Here is a 9,798-nt window from a genome sequence, read left to right as displayed (position 1 = left end):
TTTGTGACCCCATGGACCATAGCACGCCAGGCACTCCTGTCTTGCACTGCCTCCTGCAGTTTAGTTAAACTCATGTTGGTAGCTTCGAGAACACTGTCCAACCATCTCGTCCTCTGTCGTCCCCTTCTCCTAGTGCCCTCAATCTTTCCCAACATCAGGGTCTTTTCCAGGGAGTCTTCTCTTCTCATGAGGCGACCAAAGTATTGGAGCCTCAGCTTCAGGATCTGTCCTTCCAGTGAGCACTCAGGGCTGATTTCCTTCAGGATGGATAGGTTTGATCTTCTTGCAGTCCATGGGACTCTCAAGAGTCTCCTCCAGCACCATAATTCAAAAGCATCAATTCTTCGGCGATCAGCCTTCTTTATGGTCCAGCTCTTTATTATGGTCCAGCTCTTTATTATTATTATTATTATTATTATTATTATTATTATTATTATTATTATACCTTTATTGTCACTACACCACCTATGGGCAGTGAAATTAAATGAGCCGCACTGCCCCCACACATGTCAATTGGACCACTATTTTCTTCCATTCAGCAGCCCAACAGCCCACGGATAAAAGCTGTTCTTTAACCTGTTGGTGCGGCTGACTATACTTCTGTATCTCCTGCCTGAAGTTAGGAGATTAAAGAGGTGCTGGCCATGGTGTGAGTTGTCCATGAGAATTTTCCTCACTCTCCTGAGGCAGTGGTCTCCCGCGAGGTCACCTAGCGAATACATGGGCTGTATTCACCAGCCTCTGTAGGGACTTCCTGTCCGTGGCTGTCAAACCAATGACAGAGAGAGGAATATTTTAAAAAAAGAAATAACATCTTGACACAACTTAATCCTTAATAAAAATAACTTAAGGTCCCTGGCTAACGGCATCTCTTTCACCTTCTCAACTATGGTCATCCTTCTTCCTTACTAGCCTCTCTTTACTGTTCATCTCAGGCCTAAATATAATGATGTAGATTTTGGGGAGGAAGATGCAACCCAATAAGCCAGCAGTAGAGGCCAAAATGGAGAAGATCTCCACAGCTACCATGTATTTCCCTTTGGTGCTCAAATAAGTGGGGACAAAGGACAGCCAAACACTGCAGAAGACCAGCATGCTGAAGGTAATCAACTTGGCTTCATTGAAAGTATCAGGCAACTTCCTGGCAAAGAAAGCCACAGAGAAGCTCACAATGGCCAAGAGACCCATGTAGCCAAGAATCAGGTGGAACATGATGTCGGAGCCTTCATTGCACTGCACTGGGATTTGCCCATCCTGGGAGTACAGGTCAAACTCTGGGAATGGGGGAGAGGATACCAACCACCCAAGACAGATGCCAGCTTGAATGAGAGAGCAGAAGGTGATAAGGGATCCTGCCAGCCTCTTCCCAAGCCATTTCCTCAGGCTGTTTCCAGGCTTGGTCACCATGAATGCCAAAACCACAGTGATTGTTTTGGCAAACACACAAGCAACAGCAATGGAGAAGACGATGCCAAAGACCGTTTGCCTCAAGACACAGGTCACCTTTGTAGGCCTGCCAATGAATAAGAAGGAGCAGAGAAAGCAGAGAAGCAGAGAAGAGAGCAAGGTGCAGGTGATTCCCCAGTTGTTGGCTTTGACAATGGGAGTGTTCCAGTGCAGACCAAAGGTCCCCATCACAACAAGTGTGACCAGAGAAAGCAGGAGAGCCAAGGAAGTCAGAATTGCCCCCAAAGGCTCCTCATAGGATAGATAGCTTGTTTTTTTCAGAATACATTGGTCCTGAAAGGCATTTGGGTAGTGATCATCTGGGCATTTCTCACATTGATCTGCATCTGAAAGTGAGAAGCATGCTTTTAGCATTTCTGGAAGTGATGATTATTCATATTATTGGTAGTGTCTATTATGCAATACATTGAACACATTATTGATCGGATGAACCAAAGCCTCTCTGAGCATCACAGCTGTACTAATCAATCCATTCATATTGATTTCAGTCTTTCCCCCTTAAGCAATGTCTATCTCTGCATCCAGCCCCATGTCTTTGCATTTCAAGGTTTGCAGCCCAAGTGTTTCTTTTTTACACTTCCCGCAATGAAGCTTGGGAGTAGATCAAACAGCCAGGTAGCCTGTCATCGAGACAATCTATATTTGACAAGAAATAATGTTCCTAAGGATTGAAACTGTGTGGATACAATAGAGAAAAGTATTCACTACTTGTTAATAACTTAAGAAGAAAATTTGTTGGCTGCTGGTTAAATGGTGGGAAAAGGAAATTTTCAGAGTGGAATCCTAATCATTCCTACCCAGATGGATGTCATCCTGATTTCAGTGGTGTTTGATCCCATGTGAAGTTTATTTCACACAATATATTCTTGAGTGTCTGTCCAAATAGTAGGGAGAGGAAAGGACAATATGTATCAGCAACATATAAACACATGTGCTTGGGATCCATGACAGAAGATGAGCAGACATAATAAGACTAAGACATGAATGTCTGTGTTGGATAGGAAGATGGGAATTCCAGTTGACTTGGATTCCTTCACTTACCCTTCTGGACTGAAATCCTCCCTTTAGGGCACTGAACACAGTCATAGCAACAGATTTGTTTTCCCTGCTGGGCAAACATACTCTGTCCAGGGTGGCAGCTCTCAACACAGGTGGAAATGGGCAGCATCTAATGGTAATGATAAGCAAGGGATTTTGAATGGAATAAGCTTGCTTCTCTACATAAATCTTATAGTCATCTATGTCCGCTTTGCGGCAGAAAGGGCACAGGACTGAAATTAGCGGATGACTGTCAAGCATTTGCTCCTTGGGCAATCATTAGGCTCCCTGATAAAGATGCTTTGTGCTGTCACCTAACCATTTGACCAGCCCAGCACATGTCTGAATTGCAAAGAGAAGCCCCTGCCAACCTTCTCCTTCTTGATAGATTGATTCCTCATAATCCAAGGCTGAATCCCTTCTGGAGACACTCTATTTTAAAGTTTAAATAAGAATTAATTTTTACTTAGTGTACTTGAACTTGCAGATTAAAATATACAATGCAGGCAGGTGTTACTTACATTGCTAATCAGCACTTTCCTGAGCATTTTGGATTCTTTCATCAGCCTGATGGAGACCAACATCCCAGCACAGGATATCACCAGCACTTCAGGTGGTAGAAGACAGGTGGATCACACACTTCAGGTGGTAGAAGACAATTTTTTCCCTATCTGGGCTCCCATTGTGGCGGGACGGAGTCTCAAACAAATATTGTTGCCAACAAAGCATTGTGGAACACCACAGTCCCTTTTCAAGAGCCTTAAACATCTTTCAATTCCTTACTCAGAAAGACCTTGTTCTTTAACCCTCCAAACTAGCTGTGCATCATCAAATTTGAACAAAGTAACAAAAATAGTATTTCATCAGTGAGTACCAGAGCTTGCCTCTTCACACTTCTCCTTTGTAGCCACCTCTGTTTTCCTGGATCCCTTGATCATCTCATAAAAGATGTTGATTAAAACAAGAAATAGTCCCACCCACCTGCTTGAACTTGGGATTCAATGCAATGGCACTTCCATCCACTGTGAACTCTTTTCCCGGGGGTGCCTGAGGGTCCACCCTCCCCACTCGGACTCTCTGGAAAGACTCATTGGGAAATGTGACCAAGTTGAGGAGATCATAGCCACCTGCCTGCTGCCCCTTCTCATCAAAAGAGATTTCTCCACCACCACTGTTGTTGAAGTGGATGTTCTTCAGGAAGGAGTGAAGCTAAATTGCAAGTGGGGGAAAGACACAGACCTTGTAGGCTATCATGCTCTCTCTTTTCCATTTGCCAGTTGGACCTTTGGCTTTTTACTACTATTCATCAGTATGTTATAGGACACTGAAAGCTGCCTTACAGTGAGTGAAATCATTGCTCTATATAGCTCAGTCATTTCTATACTGGTTGTTAATGACACTCTAGGGTTTCAGAGTCTTTCCCAGCATGATCTTGAGATGCTGGGGGTTGAACATGGGACCTTCTGAATGAAAGGGGATTCTCTGCCATTGAGCTGTAAGCCTTTCCAGTTCCAATACAGTGGTACTTTGGGTTATGAACACTTTGGGTTACAAACGTGTCAGGTTACAAACTCCACTATCCCAGAAGTGGTGCCTCAAGTTGTGAACTTTGCTGCAGGATGAGAATGGAAATCGCTCTCCAGTGGTGTGGCGGCAGTGGGGGGCCCCATTAGGAAAGGTTAAGAACGGTTTTGGGTTAAGAACGGACCTCCCGAACAAATTAAGTTCGTAACCCGAGGTACCACTGTACTAGGAGACATGGCTTGGTATGCTTTTCGGCTTGACATAGATTCTGGGAACTTCAAAAACTTTCCCCATTAACTGAGATATAGTCGCTCCCCATGTTAGAGCTAACCAGGGACAATTCCCAATGCCTCTCCTCCATGCCAGGTCTCAGCTGTGCAACATATGAATCAGTAATAATAACACTTTTGCTTCTGACTTTGAGCAGAGTAATTGGCAGTACCTGCCAGGGCTGCATCCGTCTCTCACCCAGTACTTTCTGTTTGGCTCTTGATGAATACATGCTATGGAGAGCATGTGCTGCTGCATGGACAGCATTGTAGATGGTGTAGCTCTGGCTGGACATTTCCATTTCAAACACAGGTCCAGTGAGTTTCTCCAGCTTCTCCTCCCCAGTGCAGTGTTTCTGAGTTGTCACAATGAGATTGTGATCTGGGAATGAACAGAGGAATGCACTGGCCCAGAACTGCTGAATGAAATAAAGATTTGGCTGCCATGGATTTATGTTCTCTAGAAAGTCCTGAAACCCTGGAACTGGATTTGAATGGAGTGTAAATGTCAAGGTGCCATTGAAGGATATTAATGGGAATTTGTTTCCTACCAGCACGGCAGTGAAATCCCATTGAGCTGTTGTAATCCACACCCTCTCCAGAGGGTACATAAAATGTACCTCATAGGAGACTAAAACCAGTCTCAAACCCTCTAGAGACTGACTGTCTCCATAGACAAGAATCACATTCATTTGCCTCTGTGTGAGAGCAACCATGATTGGTCTCAATTTTTGTTGAAGTAGATCATTAGGTAAAAAGTTTGTCACTAGTGGGATCACCAGGGTCCAAGAAATGCAAAGATTATTCTGGAAAAGCCTTGGTCTGAGAGTACGAAGGAAGGTTTCTCCACTGTCATCATCTGAAACAAGGAGGCCAATCCAGTTCCACCCAAACGTCCGGAGGAGCCACACAATGCCATCATACTGAGCTTCTTCTTTGGGGACCATTTGGATGAAGGACGGGAATCGTCTTTGGTCACTCAGCACTGGATCCAAAGAGCCATAGCTGAGCTAAAGTGAATGGCATTATATTTTTGAGAATCTGAAGACCATCTATTTGTTCATAGAAAGAATACTTCATTATTGTGGTGGTTAAGCACCTGGTATTACCTTTCAAAGTCTATCACCCCTGGCATTTTACATCTCAGGTCAGGAGAAGTTTCGAAGAAGGAACCTGGATGCTCCCATGATAATATGCTTTCAGGCATGGTCAGATTTGGTGGAATCAGAACTGTGGGTATTAATATTATGGGTTTACCCCCACCCCCCACCCCCAGCAGAAATCCCAAAACTAATTTAGAAGGCAGTTTATGCAACACATAGCTAGGAGGCTTTAACATAGTCTTGACACAAGCGAAAAAAACATAATGTAATGGGATTGAAAGCTAACCTGGATGCTTTTTCGGGTTTTTCCTGTTTATATCTGCCCTTGTGGTTGTATCTATGTATCTACACACATACCTGTGGAATCTTGTAGGTGTTTAATATATTGGCCATCTGAAGGGAGTTTTGGGAGGTGAGCCCTCCAACGACGGCAATTAATCTATCTTCCCCATTGCAGTGGTTATTGGGGAAAATTTGTTGTCCCATGTAAAGAAGAGCAAGAGTGTTGAAACAAGTTTGGGAAGGATTAAAAGCATTCTCATAAAATGTTGATGCCAGTGTGATATTGGATAAGAATTTGGCATTTTTGTTGACCTCTTGCATGGCAAAGATGAAGGCAAGAACATGCTGGTAGTTTTTCGGTATCATTCTGCAATGAGACAAATAATGACTGCAAACATGACAGAAAAGAAACAATTGTATTGAAGTTTTCATTTTGATTCATGCATGTATTTAACTTGGATCTTTCAGCAGGACAAAAACATTTTATTCAAATTAATGATACTACAGCAATTTCCTCAGAAATTTTGATTTCCGTAGATGTGCAGTATGTAAATGTAGGATTCAAGGAGATCCATTGTTGTGCTGTGGGTGAATTGGTGGGGTTGGATATTGAAACATAGAAACAAAAAGCTGTTAACCTGCCAAGTTCAGTCAAGGTCTAATTCTTTCCCCATTTAACTGGGTTCAAAATCACGAACACAGTGGGATAAAATATTGAGTAAATCAGATTGCATGTTCCCAACCCTCCCTTTGCCTTTTTCTTATACACAATGTCCATGCCTACCTCTTGTCCTGCTTCTTTGTCCACAACCTCCCTTCCATTTCTGAATCATGAAGTATTCATGGGAATGTGTTCTCAATTCATCCTGGGAAACATCTATTTAGTATACCAGTTTGCTTTAACACACAATGTCTTTTTAGCAGCCCTTGAATCTAAGCCTAATATATATGCCAGCTTTTTTTAATAATAATAATAATAATAATAATAATAATAATAATAATAATAATTCAGAAATTAAACCTTCTTCTTTTTTATTGAATAGGATTCACTTCCCATATAATCGTGAATCATACAAGCTTCCATTGGAAATTGCTTATTCCCATGTAAACTTGTGTTAAGGAAAGCTCTCATTGAGCCCAAATATTTGAGAAGAAGCATCCCATTGGGCTCTGTGAAACTGCCTTTCACACAAATCCAATTTCAGCTGCAATATGGCTACAGCCACTTACCTGGCAGTAAACACCACTAAGCTCATCAGTGATTACTTCGAGTAGGTATTACTTCAAGTAGATATGCCCTGTCAGGCTAAAGCTGGTGCATATTTGGGGTGTGGAGCGAAGCCCATGGAACTGAACAAGGCTTACTTGCAAGGAAATTCAGGCACAGGGATGGGTTCCAACATCTATGGGTTTAAAGTAGCTTGAAAACTTCAGCTGGGTTGTAGATGGGGCTCATATGAGCAAAAAGCAGGGGGAATCTAGGAGCCATACTTAAGCACTTTGGAATCCGCATGGATTTCAAAAGGATTCTGTCCCTGTTCCCAAGCTTTTAAGCCTACTGCTGGGCTTTGCTCTTTGAGGGAAAAGGAGGCAACTGCAGTTCATCAGACTCAAAATGAAAAGGTGAATTTTTCAATATCTAAAATAATATCAGGTTGTAGATAGTTCCACTTCATTGTAGCAGTTACCCCAAATATCATCTATCCATATACAAACACCACAATGAACTGGGGAGAGGGGGAGTAGAAAACCATTTCAAGCAAGTCCAAAATTGTATTGAACGACTATGAATATGTACTTCTTAATCCTTTTCATAAGAATGAATATCCTACCTGAAAGACAACTCTGAAAAATGTTGATAACATTGTGGTGTAGAGGAATTTGATTAGCTCACATATGGTGCCTTAGACGGATGATGAGTTTCTTTCTGCTAACTCAAGTGGTGGGACAAAAATCTGAATGAACCCTGTGAAGGCTGACAGGAGAACCAAAGACAGAAGCTGATGCAGTCGTTTATTTCATCAAGCCATGAATGATCAGTGGACCCAGCAGAAAATTCCCTGTAAATAAGTAACTACTTACTGAGCAGAAAATGAAGCTGATTGTGGGTATTCCATAAACTTCTCCGTTCTGAAGTTTCCCAGCGTAATGGATATAAATTCACCAATGATCATGTCTGCTGGAGGACCATATGAATTGGTTTGAACTGTTTTTCTCAATCTGCTCAAACTCTTGCTAGAAGAACAATGCAACAGCAACAGCAGGAAAAGCAGGTGGCGCGCTAACCATTCTTGGGCTGAACTGGAAGCCATCATTTTTACCTATAGTCACCAACAGCATTTCAGTCTGGGCTGCAGGGAGGCATCAAATCTACGTCCCTAACTGGATTCATGTAAGTTGATAGGACAGGCACCTATATAGACTACAACACAGAACCATCAAAGGGCTGTTTCTGTCGCTGTTATTGTGCCTGGCATCTGATTTGCCATGGGACATTTAAAAGTCGTGATGTTGATCAGTAATTATAAAAATTACAGGGTGAGGTATTTGTTTTACTAAGGTCCTCAAGTCTCAGAACAAGCAAAGTTCTTATGCCAATGAGATTTCTGCTCCACTCCAAGATCTTCTCCCTTGTGAAGCAGTGCCTTGGACAGCTGGCATAACTTTCTGAATGGAGACAATTTGACACATGTGCAGGGTAAAGAAAGAGGATTGTTTTCTGTTAAACGCCCTGAGACCTCTGGGGATAGGACGGTATATAAGCTCAATAAAAAATAATAATAAAATAATGTACATATCCCTAGACCACTAGCCCTTCTATCCAATTACTGTCTACTCTGAATAGCAATTATGCTCCATGACATATCAACGGGGTCTTTCTCCCATGCAACTTGAGCAATATCCCTTTACTGTAACCTGGATGAATAAGGACTTCGTCATAACAACAGATCAGATATCTCTACTCTTCTTCTGCCTCCCTCTGATGCCATCCCACATGTGATTTTTGTCTGTCCCCACAGAAGCCTTAGCATCTTCCCATTAGGTCTCCTGATATTATTGGATGGAAACTCCCATCATCTCTGGTTGCTGCCAATGCTTGCTCACAGCATTCAGAAGTCTCAGTTTAAACATGTATGTTCACTGCCAGAAGATTTATATCTCAGGAACAGTTTCTTCTCGAGAGTGATTTTGGCCTTAAATGGAAAGCCTGGACTTTGAAGTCATCTTATTTTACTTGTTATTTTGTATTATATTTGCTGTTTTTAATTAGGTTTTGTAATTCTGGATTATGCGGAATGCTTTATCTGAGTAGATGTAGCAACCAAGTAATTTCGTTATTCCCGCAAGGGGACAATGACAATAAAGATATCTTATCTTATATTACACTTGGTGCTTTGCATGTTTGTATGGTCCATTGGGGATTTCTTTTCTTAATACACACACACACACGCCACATGTCTTTTTTTGTATAAGGTTTTATTCAGACTTTTCACAATACAATAAAAAGAAACTATTCTAAACAGAACACAATAAAAAGAAAAGAACGAAAAAAAAAGAAGAAGAAAAAGAGCTAGATGAATACAAAGCTCTCTCTCACATATATCCTAAGTTTGTTTAAAAGATACATATATTATTTAGGAAATGTGTGGTTATGGTTTTCATGGGATCAAGGTCATGTCCCACCAACTTCTAACAGTAACAGTATTTCACATTCTGCTCTCCTTTGTTTGTGTTCTGAGGGTATAGAAAGATAGGCCAGAAAACAAATGTTAAGTCAACAAAACAACATACATAAAAATCTCTCACTCTAGCCTCCCTCACAGAGTTGTGAAGGCAATAAAGAGAGAAGAGAGCCATGTGTGCCACCATGAACACTTTGAATGGCATATTATAGGGTTTCCGAACTTGGGCCTCCAGCTGTTTTTGGACTACAATTCCTAACATCCATAGCTAGCAGTGATAATTGTCAAGGATAGTGGGAATTGTAGTCCAAAAACAGCGGGAGACCCAAGTTTGGGAAATGCGGGCATAAGGAGAAAAAGATAAAAGCGAAGGAAATAGCATCTCCTTGCCACAACATAAGGTCCCTGGCTAATGGCATCTCTTTCACCTTC

At 41.8% G+C, this 9,798-nt stretch overlaps 1 protein-coding gene across 1 annotated transcript; it reads right to left on the bottom strand.

Moving 5' to 3' along the window:
* Positions 1 to 882: 882 nt before the first annotated feature.
* On the bottom strand, positions 883 to 6,049 carry LOC118095558 (vomeronasal type-2 receptor 26-like). The gene is made up of 5 exons (XM_088655137.1): positions 5,759 to 6,049; positions 4,472 to 5,308; positions 3,487 to 3,714; positions 2,509 to 2,635; positions 883 to 1,793 (listed from the first exon to the last, which is right to left on the bottom strand). Exons 1-5 carry the CDS (start codon positions 6,047 to 6,049, stop codon positions 883 to 885), a joined length of 2,394 nt encoding a protein of 797 aa, XP_088511263.1.
* Between the last annotated feature and the right edge of the window lie 3,749 nt (positions 6,050 to 9,798).

The sequence above is a fragment of the Zootoca vivipara genome, chromosome 12 (assembly GCF_965207765.1).
Source record: "Zootoca vivipara chromosome 12, rZooViv2.hap1.1, whole genome shotgun sequence".
Lineage (NCBI taxonomy): Eukaryota > Metazoa > Chordata > Lepidosauria > Squamata > Lacertidae > Zootoca > Zootoca vivipara.
Note: the sequence above shows the minus strand (reverse complement) of the source record. Positions and strands in the feature narration are given on the sequence as shown.

Excerpts from the sequence above, each read along its gene's own strand:
- LOC118095558 (XM_088655137.1), bottom strand. The coding sequence starts at position 6,049 with ATGATACCGAAAAACTACCAGCATGTTCTTGCCTTCATCTTTGCCATG. Across the intron at positions 3,715-4,471 it reads GACGGATGCAGCCCTGGCAG|CTTCACTCCTTCCTGAAGAA; the intron begins GTACTGCCAATT and ends CTTGCAATTTAG. Across the intron at positions 2,636-3,486 it reads TGAATCCCAAGTTCAAGCAG|ATGCTGCCCATTTCCACCTG; the intron begins GTGGGTGGGACT and ends CATTACCATTAG.